This window comes from Neocloeon triangulifer, unplaced genomic scaffold (genome assembly GCF_031216515.1).
Source record: "Neocloeon triangulifer isolate White Clay Creek 2 clone unplaced genomic scaffold, ASM3121651v1 ptg000003l, whole genome shotgun sequence".
NCBI classification, from domain to species: domain Eukaryota; kingdom Metazoa; phylum Arthropoda; class Insecta; order Ephemeroptera; family Baetidae; genus Neocloeon; species Neocloeon triangulifer.
In genome coordinates this window covers 2,526,288-2,553,128 of record NW_026775546.1, presented here as the reverse complement: position 1 = coordinate 2,553,128, position 26,841 = coordinate 2,526,288, and the positions used below count along the sequence as shown (strand labels likewise).

The 26,841-nt window shown below is 37.4% G+C and overlaps 1 protein-coding gene and 1 long non-coding RNA gene across 2 annotated transcripts; one reads left to right on the top strand and one right to left on the bottom strand.

The window, feature by feature from the left end:
- Positions 1-373: 373 nt before the first annotated feature.
- LOC132192597 (BMP-binding endothelial regulator protein-like) lies at positions 374-22,890 on the bottom strand. The gene is made up of 12 exons (XM_059612630.1): positions 22,567-22,890; positions 13,632-13,701; positions 12,354-12,433; positions 8,756-8,858; positions 8,457-8,627; positions 7,874-8,080; positions 7,283-7,593; positions 2,865-3,069; positions 2,621-2,808; positions 2,253-2,394; positions 1,802-2,195; positions 374-1,401 (listed from the first exon to the last, which is right to left on the bottom strand). Exons 2-12 carry the CDS (start codon positions 13,699-13,701, stop codon positions 1,152-1,154), a joined length of 2,121 nt encoding a protein of 706 aa, XP_059468613.1. The 5' UTR covers positions 22,567-22,890; the 3' UTR covers positions 374-1,151.
- On the top strand, positions 22,832-25,877 carry LOC132192599 (uncharacterized). The gene is made up of 3 exons (XR_009441352.1): positions 22,832-22,992; positions 25,268-25,369; positions 25,427-25,877. It is a non-coding gene; the product is annotated as an uncharacterized LOC132192599 (long non-coding RNA).
- The last annotated feature ends 964 nt before the right edge of the window (positions 25,878-26,841 follow it).

The window sequence follows — 26,841 nt, the reverse complement described above, 5'->3', positions numbered from 1 at the left end:
TGAATAATTAAGCAGCAATCATTCTGCGCGAATTCACAAGTACCAGCATTCTGGGGAAGAAAATTCTCCCGAGTCAAAAAAATTAAATTAGTTTCACGTTTCACAAAAGCACTTTGTTTGCAATACTTAGAAATGGAGCTGGCAATAAATAAATTAATCTTACTGCTCATATATTCAGTTTAAATTTTCCATGTACATCAAACAGCTATTTATATTCGATTATTCTACAATTATGTTAATGCATTAATTATGGCAACAATGGCAGACTGGAAATATATTATGGGAAATATCAACCAAAACAATTACTGTATAAATGAGATTCGTCCCAGGTATATGAAAATCTTAAGAAGCTGTGCCGAAATCACAAGCGCAAAATTATGTCAGTTCAAAAAAAAAAAGTACAAAACTTTGATACGCAGTACAAAATATTTTGACGAGAAAGTATTATAAAATAAAATGAAAGATGATTTGCGATCAAAAAATAAGTTAGTATACAACACATGCACACATGCACTACTTTCTATGTTTATTTAAAATTAATAATTATTGCATTACCCATCATCGGAAATCCCTGCCAGACTAGCAAGCAGACATAAACCCCCTGTCGGTCTCTCTTTCGTTTTGAGATAATTAATTTTTGTTTGAAGCCAGAGACTCGATGTGGGCATAACAGTCGAACCAACGTCAGAATTAAATATTTGCACCGTTCGGAAGAAAAGTAGTCACAAAAAAGAAAGGCGAGAGCAAAAATATCTATGAAAAATCAACAGGGGAACATTTAAATTTAATTGTTTATAAATAGAAAAACAATATCTAAAGTTTTAAAATTATGAAAAAAGGAGATTTTTAGTGTAAAAATTATCATCTATTATTAAAAAATTTTGTGGTGAATTTCATTAAAAATGGCAAACAAAAAATGTAATTCTTTTTCATTATTTAAAAAAAGTATCTAAATTTATGAAATTTGATAACTACTAAATCAGTCCTTAAGCATTAAAAATAATTCCCTCTTAGTTCATAAGTTTAGCATTGACTGATATTTCTAATTTTTGTTGTTCCATTTTGTGACGCGCAATCAATTCATTTTCTTCCGCTCAAGCAAAACCTATTATCTGTCTAACTACGAGATGGAAGTCCTATCTCTTCCCTGTTCAGTCGCTTTTTTTGTGGTGTCTCCGGCGCTGCTGTCGGTGTTGCCTCCGTTGGCGCAGGGTGGTCGGCGCCTCCGGCGCCTCCTGGTAGCACCCAGTCATGTAGCGCCAGGAGGCCTGCAAGTGTGGAGAGATCGAGGCGCCGGCCATCACGCTGCACTCGCGGATGTACGCCTCAATCACCTGGCAGTGACAATGCGAGTTGCCCCCTGACCGGTCACGGCACATGCACATCTCGTTCAGACAGGCTCTGCAAAAAAGAAACAATTGCAAAATTTTAATTTGTACTTTTTCCCTTAAGATTTTTATAATTTAAATTTCTAAAATAAATGTAGAGGAAGATAATTTTTTTTACAAAAATGGCAAGCTTTAATGTAAAGTTCTGGCACTGGTAAAGAATTTTCTTTTCTTTATTTGTAGTTCCTACAAAATATAAATTACCAAAATTTTCTAGTTTCATATGCCCTTCTAAATGAACAATCGGGGTTAGAGGTTTGTTCAATGAGGGGTGACATAAAATATTTTAATTAATTATGATATCAAGGCTGTTTTTTAATAAATGTTTTTCCTACTTAATATTTGATAAGTAATTTTGAGAAAATTTTTGTTTAAAAAATATTTCCATTTAAAAATTTAAGGGGGGAACTCACTTGTAATATCTCATGGCAGGCACCACAATATGGCACTTTTTGAAGATGTCCGACCGAATGGGCATGCACTTCCTGTAGTCCCGATGGTGTTTTTTAGAAGAGGCCGAGCAGCCCTGCTCCTGTCTGGTCACCGCCAGCGCCGTCGAAGACCCGCCGCCAGCCATTCGGTGACTTGGCTGGTGGCTCTGCACATTCCTGGTGCAACTCTTGAGGCCCCCGGCGCGCCAACTCTCCACAAACTCCTCCGCTTTGGCGGTGCGTCCGCCGTGCTGCAGTTCAAAGTCATCGCCGGGCTTGCCGTTGAAGTTTCCGCACAGTCCACAAACCTTCGAGTGCATGCTCACCGGCACCGAGATTTCCAGCAAGGAGTGACCGTTCCATGCCAATTTCAACCCTGATTATTAAAAGAGATTGCAATTTTGAATTAATTTTATAATGAACATTTATTTACCAATATTTGTAGTGAGGGCGACGTATTCGCCATCCTTCTTCAGTTCAAGAACATCATTCAGCTGGAAGGGTAGCTTGTCCACCCTCTTTCCATCCACCTTCACTCGTAATCTTTGGCCTAAAGTTACTTTGTGTTCAGCAAGCTGAAATCAAAATTTAAAAACAAATAAATATTATAGAGAGTTGAATATTTTTTTTTTTTTTTATCAAAAAAGTTAATTTCAAGCATAAAAAGAGGATTTGGATGTTTTGATTTCCTTGTTTATAAAATTATTAAAAAATGTCTTTAGTCCAATTTTTAAGAAAATTATACCCCGACTTGAACAGTAACTAACTAGGGAATTTTATCCAATTATTTTAACTAATTACCTTAACAGTAACAATTCTGCCAAATTCTCCATTGAGGTCGGCAATAGGAGCTGTAGACATTCTGATGGAAAAGGTCCTATTTCCCGAACAGTCTGTCACCACTTGGTATTTGCAGCTCCCATGGAAGCTGAAATGACGATCGTCGAAGGTCTTGAACTGGCCTCCAAAAACGTAGCACCTTCCCTCTCCTGTACATCAATTAAACCATGAAATAAAAGATGACAATGAACAAATTTCTACTCACTTTCTATGCACTCAGGGCAGCACTGGTCAGGCAACTGCCGGAGGTAAAAGTTGCGTTTGCAGTAAGCTGTCTGCAGCATTAGTTCGGACGGCTCGTGAGGAACTTCAGTTTGCAGTCTGATGGCACATTCGGCCTTGGCGCATTTCATCTCGCCCTCCACACACTGGCAAGCCACACACTTTCCTCTCTTGAAGGATGCACCACTCTAATTAAAGATACAAATATTTAAGAATAAATTTGGCTGCAAAAAAATCTACGAATTGAAATGAGAAATGGCTTTCGGGGAGCTGCGACAACGAACGTCCGAATCAATACAACGACCGAAAAGTCAAGATCACGTGCTCCCTGGACCGGGACAGAAGCCCGGCGCCAAGACGTTGTCATCGTGCCAGCAGGCAATCCAACCATGGTTCTACCACACGCTCAGACCAGCGGCCAATCGGCCCAAACGCAGGGTGCGGCAGACAAGGGCCAAGGACTTCCCTCATCTCTGAGATGTGTCCGAGGCCCTCGTATTGCGCGCCCCACAGTACTCTATTGGAATGCAGGAGGCATATCCAAAACAAAATTTGCTGAGTTTCTTTTGCTGATTAAGAACGAATGTGCTGATGTCTACTGCATTTCAGAAGCAGGAAAGCACGCCAAAAAAGACTACCCAGGACTGAAAGACCTCAAAGCTCCAGGTTACAGCCTTCACATCCTGGAAGCTGCGAGGCCAGGCAACAGACAAATAGCCTGTGGAATGATTGTTGGAGTCAAGGACGACCTGGTCTCAAATTTCAAAGTGATCAGAACAATGAGCAGTCACCCAAACGACATAGTTGAGATAGCGTCCCTCGAAATTTGGATGGAGAAGACCAAGACCACCATCATCATGGCCTACAATCCTCCAAATAATATGCCAATGGCCTTCGAGGACCTTCTCATCACAGATAGCACCATCATCATTGGTGACCTGAACGCTCCGAACACAGAATGGGACTACAGAGCCACTACTCCCGTGGGCCAATACGTAGAGGAGTTCGCTGCAGCAAACGCCCTCCTACTACTCGACCCTGACGACGATGACCGTTTCACAAATCTGACCACAAATGGGGTGAGGTCAAGACCTGACCTTGCCCTAATCCACAGCTCCCTCTCTGACCAAATCTCGCAAAATAATTTCATCTGTGGCTCCGGCCATAAAGTAATAAAGCTTTTCCCAACAAACCCTTTTCGACGGAAACCCCCCCAGCTGGCCAGATGGAACTTCAAAAAAGCAAACTGGACTACCTACCAGGATGAGCTGGAGAAATTAGCAGCAGAGCACACGCCTACAGCAAACCCTCATCGGGAAGCCGGAGAGCTGGTGCAGATCATTCTAAAGGCCGCTGTAAAACACATCCCTAAGGGCACTGTCAAGGATTTTCGCCCTTTCTGGAATGAGCAGCTGGAGGAGCTGAGAAAGAACAAAATGGTACTCGCAAAGTTAGTAAACAACGAAGAGGATGAGGTGGTTCGCTCCTGGATCAGAGAAGAACTAAAATTGGCAGAGAAAACTTTAACAGCTGAAATAGGAAAAGCTAAGGAGCAAAATTTTCAAAACTTTGTCGCCAGCCTGGATTACAAGGACGATGCCCTGAAAGCTCACAGGCTCTTCTCCCAACTCTGCGGCAAATGGAGCCAGAAGGATGACAGAAACTCTCCACTCATACTGGCAAACCACACAGCAACAACCCCAAAAGCTAAAGCTGATCTCTTCGTAAAACACTTTGCCTCTGCTAGTACCCCCGCTCGTAAAAGGAAAAAGAAACTGAAAAATATCACATACAACCCTGCTCTGATTGACCCTTTCAACTCTCTCTTCACCGCCCCTGAACTTGAACTTGCCATCCACACACTCGATTTAAGGAAAAGTCCTGGCGAAGACGGAGTTCACCCCGAATTCCTGAAACACTCCGGACCTCTCTTTAGACAACATCTGCTCAACCTCATAAACACTTCTTGGATAGGAGAAGTCCCCCAGCCATGGAAAACAGCAATAATTACTCCAATTCTTAAACCTGACAAAGATCCTCTCATGCCATCCAGTTACAGACCGATTGCACTGACAAGTGTGCTGGCCAAGACAGCGGAGAAGATGGTCAACCTGCGGCTAGAAACCTATCTGGAGGAAAATAAAATCATTCACCAGGAACAAGGAGCCTATAGGAAAAACAGAGGCACGGAGGACCAAGTCGCCTTTATTGTCCAGTTAGCTAAAGAAGGCTTTGCAAAACAACAGACAACAGTAGCCGTGTCCATTGACCTCTCAGCAGCTTTTGACGTTACGGATAGAAGTCGAGCCATCTACGAAATGCAAAACTACGGACTCCCAAACAACATCATCAAGTGGACCAACGACTTCATAAACAATAGACGCATTAAAGTTGCCTACAAAGGAGTAAAAAGCAAGACAAGAGTGACCAGAGCCGGAGTTGCACAAGGCACAATTCTGGCCCCCACAGTTTTCAAAATTGCAACAAATGGGGCCATCAAAATCATTAAACTCCTCCCGGGTCTCTACCTCATTGTCTACGCAGATGACTTCCTTCTGATGGCCACTGGAAAAGACGTAGGTGCACTCCAAATCTCCCTCCAAACAGGTGTCCGGAATTTGGTAAATTGGCTGCAAGTCCACGGCTTCAAGATTAACCCTGATAAATCTTGCTACTCCATCTTCTCTTTCAAGCACTCTGACCCCACACTCTCAATAAAAATAAATGGACAAGAAGTGAAGGAAGCGCAGTTGACATACCTCGGAGTCACCCTAGATAAAAAACTCACCGGCCGGGCCCACTTCGAGAAGGTCGCAGAAAAATGTAAAAAAAGGCTACGTCTCATGCAACGCTATGCAGGAGCAAAATGGGGCGCCAGACCAAGTACCCTTAGAACTACCTACCTCACATATGCGAGACCTGTACTTGAGTACTGCACCGAGATTTTCATCACAGCCTCTAAAGAAGCAATCAGCACCCTTGAAAAAGCCCAAAACCAAGCCCTTAGACTGATAAATGGCGCCTACAAAACAACATCAATTGCTGCCATGGAGATCTACGCTCGAGTTGAACCTGTACAGGAGCGAATGGAGGCACGAGCGGTCACTCTTCACGAGAAGCTCGTCCGACTAAACCCCAGATGGCTCAACTTCCCAGAACCAGCAGCGAAGGGGCACACAAACTTTGCCCAAAAAGCCACATCCCTGAAGGCCAAATACTGTCCGGAAGTCTTCGACCACCCACGCCAACCACTTCCCCTGCCATCCGTAATTCATACTCAAAACCAAACTGCCTTCTTAAACCCTCTGCTCCAAATAGATCAACTAGGCAAAAAAGGCGAGCAGCCAGCTGAAGAGAGACAGCGCCTCACAGAAGACCATCTGTCCAGGCACTTTCCTATCAGTGACTGGGTGCACATCTATACCGACGGCTCCCAGGACAACGCCACAGGCAACACTGGCTTTGGTCTGCACTGCTTCGCCTTTCAAGAATCCCATCCGATGCCTCCAGGCTCTAGCTGTTTTGACGCCGAGAGTGCTGCAATAGCAAGAGCAGTCGAGAACATTATGGAGCAGCAACCTTTCCCCTTCAATAAAACAAAATTCGTCATCCTCTCGGACAGCAAAGCAGCCATCCAGTCCATCACTAACATAACCAACTACCACCCCACCTCCCTCAACTTCAAGAAGGCCCTAGTCAAATTAAAAATGAAAAACTACGAAATAAGAATACAGTGGATCCCTAGTCATACAAAAATCCATGGAAATGAGCTGGCAGACGCCCTCGCCAAAATGGGCTCTAAAAAGCCCCCTCCTAAATCAAATGGAATCACCCTCGCAGCAGCTAAGGAGAAAATCAAGACAAAGAAAAAAGCTGCCGTCGAAGAAAAACATAATCTCCAGAGCAGACTAAAACCGTGGAGAGAGGAGGTGGTTAAAGGCCCAGACAAAAACTGGCCCAGGTCAGTGGCCACTGCCCAGCTCAGACTGGCCACAGAACACGATGGCCTGCAGCACTACTTGAATAAATTCAGCATTACAAAAGAACCAGCAACATGCAAATTATGCAAAGCAGATGTGCAAGACAGGGCACACCTTTTTAACTGTGCCGTCCTTTTAAATCAAATTGACCCCCTGCAAAATCTGAGCAGGACAGAAACTGAATCCCAACTTTATTGGATTGCTCGAAAAATGAATAGCTGAAAAGCTCAAACATTTGGCATAAAAAAAAAAAAAAAAAAAAGAAATGAGGAAAATAAATAGAAAAATCATATAAAAAATTAGATTTTATTATTTTTATGTATTAAAAGGTTTTTAAAATTGCTGCCTTATTTAACTTATGATTTCTATTAGTAACAGTTGATTGATTAAAATTTAAAAAAGAATATTAGCTTTTTCATACCTCAAGTATTTTGTCTCCAAAAATGCACTTTTTCTTTTCTCCTCCAAATTCGAGCTTCGGTTTGGGCGCCACGCAGGTTTTGCAGCAGTCAGTTGGCTTGAGGAGGCGCTGATCTTTTAAGTTGCAATCAACAAGGGAGGGGCACGTTTGGGCCTTGCAGGTCACGGTCGGTTCAGCGGCACCTTCGATGCACCTGCAGCTGGAGCACGAGTTGACGGCGTAGTCCTGGTTGCTCCGAAGCAGCCAGTTTCCCAGTAAACAGTGACCCTTGGGTGGATTCAGGAATTGCCTGGTGCTACTTGAAACAAGTCCTGGAAAGAGATTTTTTTAACTATAAATAAAATGAGCAGGGCGAAATTGAGGGCAATTTTTTTATTTTATCAGGGAAAATGATATATTTTTATAATCAAGAGTGCAAAATAGACTCAAAGAAATTGATTATTTGTCATGATCTGATTTTTTTCCATCTAATTTCTATTTTACAATTAAAATTGGTACAATTAAGAATTTTTTAAGATGTAATTGTAAAATCCTCTGATAAATTAATAAAAATATTAAAATACTACAAATTTTGGAGAATTTTTTATTTACTTGAAGTTGGTGGCATTGGTCTACAGCGCGGACAGCACTCCATGAAGCCCGTCTCGATCTGCTGGCGGTTGGGACAGTTGAGCACCGGACAGGCCTTCCTCGTGCATATCATGGTGCCCTTCTTGTCGCAAACGCAAGTCATGCAGGGGGCCTCGATGGGCTTGAGCTCGGTGCCCACACCCATTTTGTAGCCTCGCAGTTCGCAGTCTGGAATTTGGTGGCGCAATTAGCAAATTAAGCGTGGTCAGAAAAAAATGACAAATTTCTTCATTTGCTAATGACAAGCACATTTTTTTAGTCGCAAATATTGTTTGGTAATCACATTTTAAAAGTCATCACTGCGATTTGAAATGTCAAAAAATAGAAGAATTAAAAATCTTTCAGCAAACACTCTTTAAAAGCTTTGCTAAAAATTTGCCAAAAAAATTGGACTTTTTTTAATAATTAAAAAAAAAAAAATAATTTAGTTTTATTTGAATATCTATTATTTGGTAATTCAAATCCTAATAAAGAAATTTTTGTTTAAATCATATAGAAATATAATTGAATAAAATTAATTGAAATTAGGTGAAAATTTACTCACTTGGGCAGCGAGCGCAGCATTCGTTTGGTCTCTTGGGCAGGGGCTTTTCGCACGGCGTGAGACATTCGACTTGGCTTTCGGTGAGGACGCCGTTGACGCAGACAATGTGGGTGCACGGGTCTGGCCGCCACACCGTTCCACTCTCGTACATCGTCCCATTCAACCAACAACCTGCCGAAATAAAAATTTATTTTATTCAAAGCTCCTTCTTTGAACTTGATCACGTTTGAATACTTGATAAGGCAATTGGCACGCGTTCAATGACGCATAGAATTCGCGGAAATTCGCGTTGGACTCACCTTTGCATTTTGATGGACAGCAAGGGTCTGAGGACTTTGTCTTTGGGTGGACGCAGTCGTCGGTTTTCGGACAGTGTTTCGGCTGGCATTGAATCAAACGGTTCTGAAATAAAAAAAGACGCAACGATTTATTTCTATATACTCATTTTGATTATTTGAAGGCGCAATTAAATTTTATCTTTATGTGATTAATGAGTCTAAGGTTCACTCTCAATAATTTTTATAATCGATGACGTTATAAATGAATCACAGAGGCCATTCATCGTTTTTTATATTTTATCTCAACTTACGAAAACTCGCGAAATATTTGAAAAATGCAATTCATTCACCAGTTGACATTCTGATAACTCTTATCTCCCCAAATGAAAAGTCTAAAGTTTCTTTTAATTACAAAGATTAAACGGGAATCGCTAATTTTCACGATTTCACCGAATTCGCAACAAGTAAGATAAGTGTGTAAAAGTCCAAGCAGCAGGACGATTCCGACAAAGGTTGCAACTTTTGCGAGGAAAAGTAGCGGCACAAGTTGCAATAAGAAGCAGACGCTGCGACTCTTGTTGCTTATCGCGGGGAAAGATCAAACACAGGCGCCGTGTTCAGTCCTCATTAGCAGCTCGCATTTATCTCTTGACTTTGAGAGGAAAATTGCACCAATGATCGAAACAAGCAGTTGCACGAGAATAATTTTGAATGTTTCTAGATGATTAATAAGTTTTTTTAGTTTATAAAAATATTAAAAATGCAATTTATTTAGGTGTGCAAAAATTTCTATTAATTTAAATTTCAGCAGTCACGATATTTAGTGGAAATTGATTAAATGCTTTTTTTAAAGTGTTCCTTTGACATACTTTAAAAACTATTTAATTTTATAAATTGAATACATTTTTTGTTTATTATTTTATTTCAAGATTTTTACATAATTTTAGGTTTCTAAAATATTTTTGCATCAAAATATCGTTTGTTGAGGCTGCGGCTCTCTTTTGATCATCTTTCTTAAAAAACAAACCTTAGTTGATAAATAACTTTCCGCATCTTGAAATTTTGCGGCTAAAATTAATTTTCGTTGAAGGAAAATGTAAAAAAAAAACGTAAAACAAAAAGAAAATCGTCTCGCCTCGTCGTAGCGCCAGGCCAAACATTCATCACGGTTAATAAACAAGCCGTGCTATGTTTAATGTATTTTGACCCAATGGTGTCCGCACCGGTGACGAAAAGCTGATGGCCCGTGATGCAACTTATCATAACACGCTCTCGTCGGCGGCGGCGGTCAAGTTGAAAGGGAACGTGTTGCTCAAAAGCTGAAAGAGCTCCTTTGTGGATAAATAAAAAGAAGAAAAATAATGCACCTTTCTTGGGAACGCCGCTTTTCTCCGAAACGGAACTAACCTATCCCCAGAAAAGTGCGGGGTCACTTTGGGCATATCCGCCTGGCTCGATTCAAATTTATTTATCCTGACCGGTCGTAAGTTTTGGTACTTAAGAAGAAGAAGAAAAAAGAAACAAGCTGCGCGAAAAGCCGGTTTGCTTTTTTATATTTATGAGCGACCACGTGAATGGAAATACACCTGAGGATCAGAGAGAGATGCTGATCGGAATACGGTGATTACCAGTGTCGAAATTTTCTTCGTCTATAAGCGAGTTGGAAAAAAAGCAAATTGCCGATGCGGCGCTCGATAATTTAGAAACTCTGTGACTTTTTTTGTTTCTCTTTCTCGGGAGAGGTGTGTGTGTTATTACAAGGAGATGAATTCACCTTGCAGCGTGTGATTATTGGCCGCACGGCCTTTGGTCATTATTATTAATAATGTAAATGGACGCTCCTATGCGGACGAAAAGCCGGCGCGCGTTGTCAGCAACGTCATTTAAAACTTTCACTTTCGACGAGCAGCTAATCCGGCGAATTCACAATAAAACGTGAATAACTAGCTCTTGATTGGGGTTTTCACGCGGCTATCCAGTTTCAATACACTCTCGATAAACAAAAAGGGCCGGTCTAATTTTATATCGCAGTGAACGTTATGCAATCGATATGAAACACTGCGGGGATAATTTTGGCTTTGACCTTTGAAAATGAAAGGTAGAGTCCACCGCAGTGAGAATCTGATTTGAGTTAGGATTAAAATCAGGAACCGCCAAAAGAAGAAATATAACAAATTTCCTCACGCAATGTTTTTAAACTTCATTTTAAAATTGCTGACCAATATGGTGAAATGCTCCTCATATTAATCTGAATTGGTGCAAGGAAAGTAAAAAAAAAAAGATTCTTTTGATGACAATATAATACTAAAACGTGCTTGAATTCTTCTTAAAATCTGTTTTTTTTCTGTTCTCAAATAATGTAGTCCGAGGTTATTTTTTATGACGAATTCCAGGCACGCGGAAATCATTGCGCGGGGCCGAGCTAGCTCTTGAGCAGCGACGGACGCAACAATCGTTGCCGCTGATCTCTTTTGGCCGAGGCGAAAACGGCGATGAGCATATAGAGCGCGGCGTGGCCAAAAATGCATGCAATCACGGCCAAAAATAAAGGCGCGCACATGACCATTATCAGACTGGATCATTACGAGTGAGAGAGAGGAATGGAATCGAGTGGAAGAGGGTGCAATTCCCTCTCGCCAGGCAGGCACCGCCGTGGCGCCACTCCGAGTGCCTCTCCGTCGCCCGCGAGAGTTAGCTCGCCTAGCTCTTGGATAAAAAAAAATGCAGCCCCCGCACGCTAGAGCGAGAAAGAGAACAACCCGCCCAAATCCATCCCCATTATTTTATACGCAGCGCCCACAGAGAAGGGAGAGAAATGCTGGACCAGGAAAACAGCTTAGGGCTTTTCAAAATCTCACTCTGACCATTTTTTTTTTTAATTTTTTACAATTTCTGATATTTTACTAGTGGAAAAAGTCCAAATTTGGAGGGGGGGGGGAAACAATTAAAAATTTTCATGAATTGTTCATAGATGTCATATTGTTAGTTAGAGTTAGGATTACTGATCAAAAATTCAATTCCTCTGTTTAGGTTAAATTTAAATTGCCAAATTATTTAAAATTAATTTGGAACGTTTACTTTACTTAACATTGAGCTCTTTATCGCCAGGAATGTGTTGATTCAGAATTTGTTTGAATTTTAATTTATCAGTTTTCCCACAACGATCAACAAATTTCTTCAACAACAATTCCTAAGGAAAGTCAAAAGTTTATTAAATTAAGAGATTTCGCTTCATTCTTAAATTTCCTTCAAATGTAAAAAAAAATGAGGTTTTCCACTGTTTTACTGATGTTTTCTATTTTTATATAAATAAATTTTTATTTGCGTTGCTTTTTTACGAAGAGCCCTTTTATATATCGTTGCAGCTAGACTAGATAAAAACTGGCTGGCAGATACATAGATATTGGAAGTAAAGGGATACATTCATGAGACGCGAAATGATGGAGAGGGAGGAATTCTCTTTCTTTCTTTCTTTCTATGAATGTGTCTGCGGCCGTTTTGTTTGTTTGTTTGCTTTCGTCTCGCGCAGTCAGTCTGTTATTTTTTTACTTCCACCCTCCCATTCCATTACTGCGCCGCTTTTGGAAGCGATTTTTTGTCCAAGTTGTGTTTTTCTTACCTTGCACACGCAGTTGTAGCAAAGGAACTGGCGGTCCACTGGCACCTTCATCCCCTCGTTCTCACAAGTCATCAGATTGCCTGTGGTCAGAAAGGCATGCGTTTTATATTTTTGTTCCACAATAATATATATGTCGGCCTCACTCAAGGAATTTCAACGAGAGCAGAGATTATTTACCAAAAGAATGCACGCGAAGCGGACACATACAAAATGTGTTTTTAATGTTTTTTGTTTTGTGCTTTTGATTGTTTTGGAGAGAAATGAGGGATCAGAATAAAAGAAAAATAAATTGTGATGTTGACGAAAGAATGAAAGTTTGAGACACTCATGGAATTAAAACTTTTAAATCTCTTACTGTAAAATTCGGCGATTTTTGCTCTTTTTGAGTGCAAAGATAAGTTTCAAATATGTAAAATTCAGGCGAAACTTTGTAAAACTGTTCAAATCATGTTCATTATTGGCACAAACAATGTAATTAATACCAAAAACGTTTGAAATTTAGGTTTCATTATAAAGCAAAACGATAACACACATAATCTTCCAAATGCTTTCTGTTACTTTGTTAAATTATAAAATAAAATCCACTCATTAATAATTGGGACTTAATAAGAAATGAAATTTTCTAACAAAAAGATTTTTTTAATGCTGAAATTTAACTCCAATAATTTGAATGCATCCTAGCGAAAAAAGTTTAAAATTTTACAACTTCCAAATGTTAGACTTTTACAGTTAAAGCATAATTTTATTTTCATTCAAATTTCTTTGAACTCAAGAAAGTTCGTGTCAGTTTAGGAAGATTGGCTTATTATGCATTTTTATGAAGAGATATAAATCAGAACAAGAAATTGTCAACGTTTGAAACATTTATTATAATTATTATTGTTTTGTTTGTAATGAATTGGATTTTCTTAATCAATAATAAAATTTGTATTAAAAATTAAATCATTTTCACTCTGTAAAGCGAAATAACTGAAAAACTATTTAAAAAAATAAACTTTTTTAAATGATAAAAAAAAATGCTCTATGATATGCCAAATTTTTGTGATAAGCCTGCAATATTAGAAAATCATAATCTTGATCAGAAATCAAAATTTATACTTTTATTTAAATTTCACTCAAAATTTATGTTTTGTAAATTAGCGATTTATATACTCCTCTAAAAAATTTAAAAAATAAATTTTTAGGAATTCCAGTAGAAATTAGTAATACTTTCACAAAAACAGCTTTCAGAAATTTAGGAATTTTTATATATTATAAAATTTGATTAACAAATTTTACCTTTCAAGTCGGCGTCCACTTTGAGCAGCAGCATCAGCAGCAGGCACAGAAGGAAAGTGTTGGCCATCATCTGCAATCAAAACAGCAGAGACAAGTGTGACTAACGTCTTTCTCTCTCGCGACTGACTAAAATACTCGTCACATTCACACTCGCGACGGTGCGCCGCGGCGAGGGAGGAGGAGGAGGCCAAATATCATAATAATAACAATAATCCCAGTGACTCACTCTGTCAGAAACAAACTCTTGATTTTTTTTTATCAAACAGCACGCTGCAGATTACACACACAATAAAGCGAAGCCGCGGCTCTTTTCGTGTGTGCACCGCCCGCGCCCGCCCCAGAGATGAATGGAACGGCGACAAAGAAAGAAAGCAAAGCACACGCCGACGCAGTCGCGCGTTTTCCGCCGCAGACACTCACTCGGCTCCATTCTTGGATTTTATTGGCTTTGTCTCTGCCACCGACTCAATGGCGCAGCCGAATTATGGATTTTCCGCGGCGATGCGTCCAAGAAATATGGAAAACAAGCCATGCATTTTTATTCGCAGTGATTTACAACTTTCTATTGCGAATGGGTTCGGGGTCTATGAATAAATCATGTCTTTTTGCACAACACTTGTTCATTGATGAAATGGATTGGGGGATCGACTGCGCAGTAATTTGGACAAGAGCCGCGGCTGTTTTTGTATAATAATGGATTGATTTTTTTTTTACATTTTTGCCAATACCACTGGATTTTTGTTATTAACATGAATTGTAATATTGTGCTGAAATTTGCATAGGAATATTCAATTTTTGAGAGATATTCTGTAAAAAGTAATTGAAACATGTAAGTTTTAAATTTGTGCACCTTCTGTAGTAAAATTATTGTAAAAGACCAAATCGGAAGAACCTTCTTTTCAACTTTATTTAGCAAAAATTTTTTATTTTTAAATTATATTCACGTAAAATTTCCCCTTAAAATTTAATTTTATTCGTGGCTAGGCTAAGACAAGTTAATAAATTAAGTCTTGCTGGCTTGTGCCCTTAATTTAGTGGTGAACACCTAATTTTTCCGTTATGTATCTTTATATCAAATCAAAATTATTTGGAGCCAATATCATAAAAAAGCACAACTGAATTTACAATTCATTTTAAACTAACACGCTTCAAATTTTTTCAGCAGTTCCTCTTTAAAATTTGTATATTTAATTAAAATTCTTACAGAAAATTAATTGATTTAAAAAAAAAAAAATAGATCGATTATTGTAACTTTGTCTCTGTCTTCCAATGCAAATTTTATAAACGGAAAAATTTGAATTGAATTAAGTTTTTAATCATATAGAGTTGATAATTTATCTCAGAAATGCGCCTAACTCATGAGTTTCGTCATAAATTTTTAAACGCCACCGTTTGTTTTTTACTTTACTCCGATATTTTTGCTCAAAGGTTTTTTTTATCAACTGCGCATACAAATTTCTTGCCAAAGTTTGTCACCAGATTCGCGCGTGTTTAGCTTCTTGCTCGCGGCCAGAAGATTTATTGCACCATTTTTCATACACTTTTGACCGATTGCCCAGCAGCTTTCTTCTCATATATACTCTTTTGCTCGAACTAAAATAAAACTCTTTCTCTTTGTTTATCCAATGCTCAAAACTTCTTCTGCGAATATAAATAAAACTCGTTCGATCCACTGTGGAAGCTTTGTTTGAAAAAAATAAGGGAGCCATCAAAACGCTGACGTTGCTTTCTTAAGATTCCTCTATTCTTAATGTGCAAACTTTTCCAATGATTTTCGTTCTATTTCGGGCCAGACGGGTATAAACTCCAGTGACAACATGCACAATTTATAGATTCTTCTCTTTTTCCGTCTTGAAAGGGTTGTAAAAAAAAAATAACAATGTGGCAGCAGAGAAGCTTTTTGCAAATCAATCACGCGATGGAAATTTGTTGAATATACGCAGCTTTTGTGTTACAGGCTCTCAAAGAGTTTGGAAAGTGGTTCTCAATCTGTCTCAAGCTTGCCAAAATTTGAATATTGTATAATCAATCACAGAAGAGCTGCTCTCAATCTTATTCTCCATTCGGAAACAAATAAAATGAGAGGAAGAAAAAATAATTCAAAATAAAAATGCATTATTATAAAGAATAAAATGAAAATGAAGAAAAGAGTTTTCTTTATTTTAACTTTAACTTGATTAAAAAAGTCTTTCTTAAGTTTTCTTAAGTTAAGTAACTTAAATGTGACTGTATAAGAGTTATTTGCATTTATCGGCGATTGTTTTGTATTGGAAAATTAGAAATAAAATATTAATAATATTAATATTTTAACCAGTCAGCCAAAGTTGCAAAAGTTCATCTTATGCACAAAATTTGCTCATATTCCTCTTTTGATAACATGTTTTTTTAGATTTCCAAAATGCTCACTGAGGCAGGGTTGGTATTTTAACCCCAGATTTGAAGGAGTACACTTTTTTTTATCAAAATTTCAACATCGATCATATGAAATTTTGTCCACTTTCAGAACAAAAAATTGAAAAAAATTCGGCGTGGGTAAACAGTTTTCTGAGTTTTTATACACCGAGAGTGAATCTTTCAAAGCAAGAATAAAAGGATTGTTATTCGAAATGACTAATTTTTAAACCGGAAAAAGCAGACCTCGTCCTGCACGCGGTGGCCAGTTAAGGTGCTGTTGGTCCGCGGCGGCTCCCACAGAATGGATATAAACGCGATCGCAGGCAGCAGACACTGACGCACCACCAACTCACGTAAGACACACAATTGCTCGACTTATTTGTAAAACGAGGTGGGAATAAGCGAAACAACAATGCTGCTGCCGTTCGCCGAGCCACCCACTCGCGAATCTCCGGAGTGCCGGAATAGGGCCGAAAAGAACAAGGCCGAAAATGGCTGAGCGGAACAGGGCCGAAAAGGAATAGGGCCGAAACGGAACAAGGCCGAAATACCGGTGCAAACAAACTAGGAAGAACCGATTTTTTTGGGAAATCACCGCGATTACCGTGTTACGTCTACCCGCCATCCCGATAAGAAATGGGACGCCTTGGGTCTCAGGACACAAATTTTTTATCATCGTCCTTATAAATCAAAGTAAGAAATATCTAAATTATTTAATATGTGGTAGGGAGGAACTTTTCAGTTTCCGGGTTTTATTTATGGTCGATATGCTGGAAATACGTGAACCAAAAACTGACCAGCAGACTTGAAAACTCAATATTAAGGAGAGCTTTTGCAAAAAAATGACCCGATTCATTTTGCTCTACATTAATTAGCATTGGATTTTTTATGTCAGTTCCAAGGAGACATAGTTCAGACAAAATAAATTTGTTAGGAGACCCAAATTTTTTAAATTTAAATTTAGAATTGGTATGAGAATTTCCTAGAATTTATTTTTTCTCAAAATTAGCTTGACCAAAATTGATAAAAAATTTCAACAAATCACGTTCATACCAGGTTCATACCACCCAAATTCAAATCAATAGGTCAGTCGACATAAAAAATGTACAATGATCTTATAGGAAAAGGTTGAGAAGTTTATACAAATAAGTGATAAGTTTCCTGGACAAATAATTTCTTGAAAGATCGTGTTTTCCGAGTTCCGATGCAGTATGGTTTTTTAAGCTGTACAAGAGATCAATTTATCTTCATCTTGTTGTCCCCAAATGTCTGTGATTTTGTGATTATGTGTCTCGCCCAAAATGAAGATTTTTTTGCGAAGTCTTGTGTAAAATCAATTTTCATCTATTTTCCAATGCGAAACGGCCGCATGACGGATTTTGGTATTGACGCGCAAAGGATAAAATGTTCGCTGAGCTGAACGCTCTCGCGGTTATCGGTTATTTTTCAGCTTTCGGCCTTGTTCCTTTTCGGCCCTATTCCTTTTCGGCCTTGTTCCGCTCAGCCGTTTTCGGCCTTGTTCTTTTCGGCCCTATTGCGGGACTCCGAATCTCCGACCATTCGATCCCACATTGCTGCAATGAAAAGCAGAGCTCAGCCTTCTTCTTTTTTTGCCCCCTTGCCTCGGCCAGCGTTCGTTTTTTGCAATCAAAAAATGTTTAAAGAAAGAGAGAGGAATTCTGGCCAGAAATAAAAGAGTCGTCCCGGCGCGAGTTATCAAAAATATTTTTGGATCGCATCCACGGCAGCCGCGAGAATTATTCGCCCCGTGTTTTTATTTATTGTGAGGAATGCGTGTTGGCCCGGCTCGCCTCCTCATTTCACTCCCTTTTGACAGTGGCGAGTTTTCACCAGCAGCTTTCAAGTCGCGGCCTTCGAGGGTCCCAGGAATTTTGGAATTATTACCAGCTGCTTTCATGTATAATAAATTTTCTGCAAAAATCTAAATTTAATAATATTGAATCAAGCTAATACATTATAATGAAGATGAGCTGTTCTTTGATGAATGTTACTTGCTTATTAAAAGATTTCTTTGCATCTTTTATCATGAAATATATAATTCTCAAAGTTTAAAATGACCAAAAATTGGTTGAAACTGAAAAAGAGCAAAATTAAATCAAAGTTGAAAAACCTTCTTTTGTAACACATTTTTTACAATTATCCAAATGGAAGTAAAGTAAAACTGGCTTTGTCCTTCACTGATGAAATTTTTTATTTAAAATACAAACGGCTTTACCAGTTTTGGTCACAGTTTGCGACCCTATTCATGAGAAGGACAAAATAACTTATAAAATAAATAAATAAATAAAATTAACATGGCTTATTATAATTCACGTTTTCTCAAGTGCCAACTTTTTTTGCTGAAATTTCGCATGTTGCAAAGAAAAAATGTTTTTCAGATTTATTTTATAAAAGAACTCTAGATATATATTCCAAATAGGCATTTTGTGAAAATTTCTTGTTAAAATAATGAAAATATAAAAATAAAACTTATTTAAATTACAAAAAAAAGCATGTTTTAACTATTTGCAAACCAAAAAATCTAATAAATTTGAAAGAATGTGAAGTGAAGTCAATTTTATTTCCCTTTCGTCAAACATCATCCCAATCGCATGTTTTCTCTGTACCAAAATTTATACCAAACGTTTTCAAAATAACCCGATTACAATGTCAGATAAATTATAGTACTTTGAGATGAAGTTCAAGGTATAATTTTTTTTATTCTTCTTCTTAAGTACAGTAGTTAATGAAATCAATAATATAGATTTTTTGGTGAAAATTTTAAGAGGGAATTTTCATTTAAAAAAGTTTATCAGTAATTTCTTAATTTTATGTTATTCCTTTCAGAAAAATAGTCAAATTCACCAAATTATTTGTTATTTATCTCATATTTATAAAATTTGTCTTATTTTTATTAAGAAAAGTAGACAAAATTCGCATTTCGTTGGATAAAATTTATTATTTATCCTTTGTTCAAATATATTGCGGTTGCTTTTGCCCCAATATATTGGCTCGTTCTTCGCTCCCTCCGCATCACCAACAAGAAACAATTCTCCACTTTTGACGTGTTCAAAAGCAACCGTCGATTCACATGAATGGAAAAACGCGTGACGAGAGACGTATGCATGTTGCCCAAACACACACGCCGATTTCTCACTCAAATAAAAAGAGACTGCTACGAGAAAGACAGATATCATTTGACTGGCTGGTTAACCGCACTACTTCTTTTTGATATCAAGCAGCAGCAGCACAGGCTTTTGAACTTCGGCATAGGAAATGCGAGAGCAGCGAGTGAGCGAGCGAGAGAGCTGCACAATATATATGGATCGTGTACGTACATAAATACAAAACCACCCATACAAACGAACGCGCGTATGTGTTCGGAATATAATTATCCCGCAGCAGCTCTCGTAAACGGCCATGTAAGTTACATACGCACTCGCTATATTCACTAATCTTATCGGGGCCGCGCAGCAGCCGCCGAGAGAGAGAGAGAGAGAAGTGGAGCTATTTTATTTTCCGCAGATCGCGAGTGGGATGCAGACAAGAATGTGTCTCTCTCAGTCAGAAGGACTTCTTTATATTGCAGTGTGTATAGTTATATTTTTTTTTATTGGACTAACAAGGGTCTAGCTATATGGTAGTGTGACTTGGCAGAGAAAAGAATTGGCTCACATTTCTATAAACTGAAACTCTTCTAAATTGTGTTAGAGCTGCTGGATGAAAATTCCTCAGCACCAGTTGTGCTGGCATCGATCAACAGACTTGAATCTCCGCTGAGCTACAAATTTTAATTGATGCATTTTAAAGGACTGTTTTTCTAGCGGCCTCCGCACGCCGGATTCCTCTCTCGAGAGAGAGTCAAAGGAAAATGCGGTTCTATATCTAGCCCTTGACTCATTCAAACAGGTCAAAATTTTCATTTTCAACGTTTCAGCTTGATATGTGGGACAAAGAATATGTATAATTTAACCAAGTCTTTGAAATTATTCTCTTTAATTATGTGATTGGAGCAAAACTTGACAGGTATAAATAAAAACGATTCTAATCACCAATCATTGCACATTTTAAATGTTAAAATTGCTCCATCCCTTCTTTAAAAACAAAAAATTGGACAGATAAAAGGTGCATGTATTTTTTTTAAATTTATAAGGCGAGTATTGTTGATTTTGAATTAAAGACTATTTTTTATTGCTTTTTAAATTTCAAAGTTGAGAAAAATTATCGAATCATTAAATCAAAAACAATCTTGTAAATTTAGATCAAAATATATAAAAATTCATCTGCTGGAAAAATTGCATTTATAATTCCTGCAATGATTAAAGGATTTCTATTTTTGCTTTAAAAAGAAACTTAAAGTAATAAAAATGTCTGAAATAATAAGAATTCAAGAGATTCTTCTTTCAATTTCTTGCCTTTTTATATATCGCCAGAATTATTAAGTTTTACTTTTCGTAGAGGATTTATTTATTTCCCATTCTTAATTCTATCTCTCTACGGACGCGCAGCTGTTTGTGTTTTGTTTAGACTGGAAAACCGCTGCCGCCCCGGGGAGAATATTCTGCAAAATTTTTGGTCTTATCATTAGCGAATTTCCTCTCCTGCAGTTTCGGTCTTCGTTAAGTTATACTCATGGTTCCGATCGCGTCGTTAACTTTTACAGCTTCTCAGAATCTCATATTTCACTCGCCGCTGCAAAAACAGTGACCCTCCCAAAAAAAAGGAGGAAATTGCGCATAATCTCTCCTATTGCGTTGAAAAATAGAGGCAATCTGGAGAAACTTGGAAGTAATTGGAAGGAAGACTGACTCAAATATAGTAAATTATTTAAATATATTTTAATCTATTTCAAATTTTCTTTTGATTGTATCAATTAAATAAATTGAGCAATCAAAGCATAAATTATTGATTATTCATTGCCTAATCAATATTTTCCAGAACAAACATTGCAGTATTTTAAAATCAAAATTCAATGTTGATCCTAAAAACTGAAACATGATGTCCTCAAAATGCATCGGAAAGTTGGAAAAAAATTGGATAATTATGCAATAATAATATAAATAATATTTAAATTAAACATTTATAATAATTTATGACTTCAGTTTACAGAAACGGTCATAGCTAAATTAGCTAATCTAGAAAGACTCTTGCAAGGTTATGAACAATTTGTGCTAAAGCTTGCAAAAATGGGTGTTTGTTGCAGGATGCGGAAAATCACCTTGCATGATAATGAGGCAAAATGGTACAGTGTACTGCTACGTTAATTACGAGGAGAGATTAGCCTGTTAGTCATGCCGACCATTTTTATTAATTAGGTTGTTTATCACGAATGACAGACTTGCGTATTCCCCTGTATAGTTCACCAGCAACCTCATAAAATGGCAATAAAAAATTTATTCCCCACTCCTAACTTAACTCATGGCTAGAAATTTTTAATGATGCTCCTCGATTAAAGCAGAGGAGCGAGTCTGTAGCTAAATCTGAAGAATGATAGGATTACTTGACTTAAGGTCACTTTAAATTATGAAAAAAAAAACTGCTAGCAGAAGTTTGGGAATTTGACTTCAATTATGAGTTTGTGAAAAAAAAAATTATTAGTTTTAAAGGAGAATTCATTTGGCGCTTGGATTTCTGATTAAAATTTAAAATTTTGGTTTTTTAAATTCTTTTACCTTGCAAAATTTAAAATCTCCAAATTAATTTTTTATTTTTATAAACTTTTTTTGAAAAGCGTTGAGATTTTTATGAGTAAAATTTTAAAAGTTCGTTAGAACCGATTAGAACATTCAGTGTGTTCTTCGTCGATTGAAAAGTAAAATTGGGAAACAAATTATTATTTAATTAACAATAAGAATTAGTAAAATATTTAAAGTCACTTACCAAAAAATAAAATACCGACTTATGACTTAACTTTGATAAATTGAATTATTTAAAATAAAAATTTCTTCATAACATTATCAGTTTTAATAATGGTTTCCGAGTTAGGTTTTTTGATTTTATTGGTTGCATAATAAAAATGATAAAAAAAATCGCCTGAGAAAGATGAGATGATGATGAATCGACAGCGCAGAGAAAGAATTCCAATCATCGGAGAAAAAAGTAGAAGGAGTCGCGAGCGGTTCTCCGAATGTAGAAAAAGCGGCGGACCCTGGCGCGCACCGAAAAGAAAACGCCAGGCACCCACAGGTCGCCGGCACTGCACAGGTGGATCGCCAGCAGGTGGAAGCAGCTCGCAGGTGAAACAAACCTTTGCAGGTAGGTAACCTTCAGGCGTGGCCTCCAGCGGGCCTGCCGAATTCCTGGCAAGGCCGTGGCCCCCACGCTCGGACACGCGGCGCCGACCAAAGGTGGCGCCGACTCTTTAGTTGCCATGGCAACGATCCTCAGAATGAAGAAGAAAACTCTCTTCTCGGATCTTTTTTTTATTTTAGAAAAAATGAACAAGAAGAGGAATAAGAATAATATTATAAGGCCTTGATTTAGGTCGCTGCCCAAAGACACTGGGATTGGGGAAAAAAATTGTAAAAAAGTCCGAACCAACCTTAATTTGGCGGCCGTGACAAGGGAGTCTTCTTTTCTCATGGGCTGGCTGGCGGCTGACGGCTGGACGGGCTGGCGACGGCTGGCATATTTCCTTCCTAGGGTCCGCGGTCACGACTCCTCACGTCTCGCTCGCTCGCGAGAGAGCAGACTGGCTTTTTGTTTGCAGTTTCTCCTGCAGGTGTATCCGCGATCAGCTGGCGCCGCTGCTCGGCCAGTTGTCTGCCGACAGGCGAACTGAACCAACGTGAAGAAATACTTTTTTTGTTCGGAGCCAGCAGCAGCAGAGCTCTTGACAGCGCGCCGCGTCGCTCGCGGAGTGGTGGTCGCTCTACTCGCGGCCAACGCGTGGGCAGCGCGATCGCCGCCGCAAGAGAGAGAGAGAGGGGGGCCGCGGCTGGCGCCCCTCTGGCCGCCCTCCTCTTGCGTATGTATTCCAATAGGCCTAATGGACACGCAGCCTCTTTTCTTTTATTTCTCGGGATGCATTTTTCTTTCTGTGCCGCCGCAACAAAAAAGAGTAGAAGAAGAAGGGTGCGAGGGTGCAGTTTGATTTATGATTGCAGATGAAAGGGGGATCTTTGTCGAATGTAAAGTTTCTCTTTTATTGATGAGGAATGATCTTGATTTTCTTAAAAAAAAACTATTTGGCCCCGGGAAAATTGATAAAAATTGGGATTTTGTTCCCATTTCCCATGACAGTTATTTTAATATATTTAACGAAAGAACTGAATGAGGATTTGAATTAATATTCAAAATATAAGAAGATTTAATAATAAAATTTTCTATTTTATGAAAAGCTAGCACTTAGTATGATTTTTTGTTTTATAATAAGACAATAGATCAGCCTGAGATTGAAATCTACATAATTACATAAATTTGGGAGTTGTTTGGGTGTCATTTTTTACTTTATAAAACTAACTAAATTATATGATTTTAATTTTTTTATTTGAAGCTGAACGCTGTATAGTTGCTTCGTAAGCTGCGTTTCAGTTAAAAAAAAAATTAAATATTATAATTGTTAATTTAAGTATTTAAATTTTAAAAAAACGTCTTAATTTTACATTAAAATCAGAAAACGATGAAAAATTTAATATTAATAATAAGGATAATCAATAAATTTAATTTCTTCAAATTGTATAATAAATGATCAGCGGGGCAAGAACAAAAACTAACAATTAATGTCAACCGAGGCTAACTGCGGTGGATGTGGTATTTTTATCTCGGAAGTTTTGCAATATTCTTGCTAATGGGTGGTGTCGTTTTGTTCAACAATTCAATGTTTCCTAACTAACAATTGATTATTTTTAAATAATTTTATAATTTTTTGCAACATTTGAAATATTAGACAACAACAAAATTTGCCATACATTAAATTTGGGTTTTTTAATCCCAGTTGACTTTTTCGTATTCAATCATCGTCTGGAGCGCGAGCCTAATTTAGTGGCTTTCACTCCTTTTTGTGTGCGATGCTCCCCTGCGCGAGCTCGTGTGTGTGTCTGTGTGTTGCATGTCATGAGATAATCCAGATCTGTGTATTTTCCGCGCGCAGCCTGATGGAGTAGCAGTTGAAAGGCTTTTGTGATAGACTAAACGAATAAACACCAAAGAGAGATCTAAGAAAGCGGCTTCTCTTTGTAGTTTTCGCCCTCTCAAGTGTATAGAAACAATTTTCGCTCAGAAAAAGCACGCGTCCGTCTAGCTCGACCGCTCGCTCGTGCACGTTTCGTGCGCCGTCACAAATTAAGCCGTGAACATTTGCATAATGGTCGGCGAAGCACTTAATGAGGCAAAAAGTTTGTTTATAAACTTCCTCATTAACTGCTCGTTCATTTTCATGATTTTAATTATTCAATTTTGCCACATTGAAATTTTAAAAGGATCTAAAATGATAAATTTAATACTAAAATAATCCGTAGGATCGCCATTGAAATAAAAATAATGTTATATTTTAATTTTTAAGTTTTTTTACTCTTTGCTTTTTTTAAAAAAAAAAAAAATGTCTTATTCTAATGATATCAAACTTGAAGTTAATTTTTAATCGAAAATTAAAAATAATTAAAGGTTTGAAAGTGAAAGATTTGGAACACTGGAGCATTTTTTGTGACCGTTACATAATCATATGAATCATTTATGAATGCATTGTTAATTTGTTTTATACAGCTAAATATTCAATTGTGAGCAGAAATAACTGTTGGATTCAAAATTTAAAATGTTGGACATTTAACAAGTTTAATAAATTTTCAACTCTGTCGGTTTTTAAATAAGCTGAAACTTTATATTGAAAAATTAGAACTATTATTGATCTTTGCTGAAAACATAAACATCATTAAATGAAATGAATTGATGAAAACATTCAATTTTTTATTTTACCGAGAAAATATTGCAATTGACTAAAATACACTAAAAATGTATTAAATTTTATAAAACAGTATTTGTAAATTCTGGATATATTTTGTGAGAAAAAAATCTATAACCGAGAAGTTTATACACCATTTTAGATTTTCCTGGCATGAGCTTATGTAAATTTTAATCATCATAAAATTTCAAAAAGCAAACAAACATACTTTTTGTTTTATATATAATCCTTGATTGTTAAAATCCATTCAAATCTCGCTTTGATTATTTTTGATATAAAACTGTCATGAATTAATTTTTTCCTATTCATTTTAAACTAATTTACTTTAATTTTTTATAATCAGATCATCAGATGGCCTGCAAACGTGAGATTTACTAATTGCAAGTGAACACGTAGACGTTGATGGCTGAAGTTGGGTGTGAGACAGGGGTTGTCCCAGCGTCTGGTGAGTCACGAGAAAAGGTGTCAGTTCTGTTTATAATCAGCGGCGTGTTTAATTTAGCTTTGTCGGCGGGTCGGGAGGAGCGAGAGTGCGATTTATTGCCTCATCTCGAAGTACAAATGTGCGAGATCGATTGCGCCACGTCCGTCCGTGCATCTCGGATAAGTCAGATTTCCCGCCGACTAATGAACTGCAGCTCTCAACTGTGTTGCGCATTTTATGAGGTGCAAATGAAACGCGTATTAATAGATAGAGGCAGCGATTAAGTGCAGATGGCTGATTTTAGCTAAACAAACCGCCGAGAGATGAGTAGGGCAGGGGCCCATCTATTTTACGTTTTCTTTCATTATATGCGCGTTTCAGAACGAAAGGTGCTTCAAGGTATATTGTTAAGTATGGGCGGCAAGTTGTTCCAGATGTGGTTAAATGAGATATTTTTGAAGCAGATAAAATTTGTTTTAGACTTTAATTATTATTGCTTCAAAAGCAGCAGATTGATGGAAGAAACTGAAGAAAGACAAAAAAAAATATTTTTCCAATATTTATTTACAATTTAAAAGTTATACAACAATGTTTTAAACAGGTAAAAATAAATAATGTATAATAGTTACACTTTTTATGAATATTTTTTTATAAATTTTTTTTGAAGAATCAATAAAAATAGATTAATTAATATTTCATATTAAAAATTTTTTAAATATGTAATTAAATACAAATATTTATTGTCAGTTTCAATAAATTATTTATTTGTTTATTAAATTTTTTACTTTTTAAATCAATAATACAGCCGCACAAAGACACTTTATTAATTTTAACCAAACTGGTAATTGAATCGCTCATTTTCCAATATTTTTTAATAATTTAAAAAGGTTTTCATTATAAAAAGCTCTTAATGTAAGAAATTGGACAGTTGAAGTAAATTTTTACTCAATATTAACTCCTAACTCTGGAGATTTTTTTCATTTTTTTGTCATCGAAAAAGCACAAAATGCTTATTTTCTCAAGTGCTAAAAGACACTAAAAGGTTTGCCAATAACACCGACTTTCAAACCACTTTTCGCGTGTTCTCCGTGACGATTTGTGTTTGCCTTTGGCACATGCAATGATTAATCTTTCATTTGCTCAGCAAATCTCAAGCGCACCACCTGCGCCGCAAATGAAAAGAGCACATACGGAGTTTGTGGAAATATTTATAAAAACGCCGTTCAAAAGAGCGACGAATATATATACCATAAGTTTCAGTTTCCGAGAAGCGCGAGTTGGCAAGGTCAAAAACGCAACATACGCAAAAGGAAACTGAAACAAGAAAAGCGTCACTTGGGTCTAAAAAGCAGCCAGTTACAACCCAACCCTTTAGATAATTGCCAGCTGCAAATGATAATGACTGTGCGCGGATGCTACCTGCTCACTCTCTTCGGATCTTGAATTTCGTGTTTTTCGATGAATGGCTCTTGTTTTTGCTCGCCAAAGGTGCA

Coding starts and splice junctions, on each gene's coding strand:
- LOC132192597 (XM_059612630.1), bottom strand. CDS start 13,701: ATGATGGCCAACACTTTCCTTCTGTGCCTGCTGCTGATGCTGCTGCTC. Junction 8,859..12,353: donor GCTACAACTGCGTGTGCAAG/GTAAGAAAAACA, acceptor TTTTTATTTCAG/AACCGTTTGATTCAATGCCA. Junction 7,594..7,873: donor ACCAATGCCACCAACTTCAA/GTAAATAAAAAA, acceptor ATCTCTTTCCAG/GACTTGTTTCAAGTAGCACC.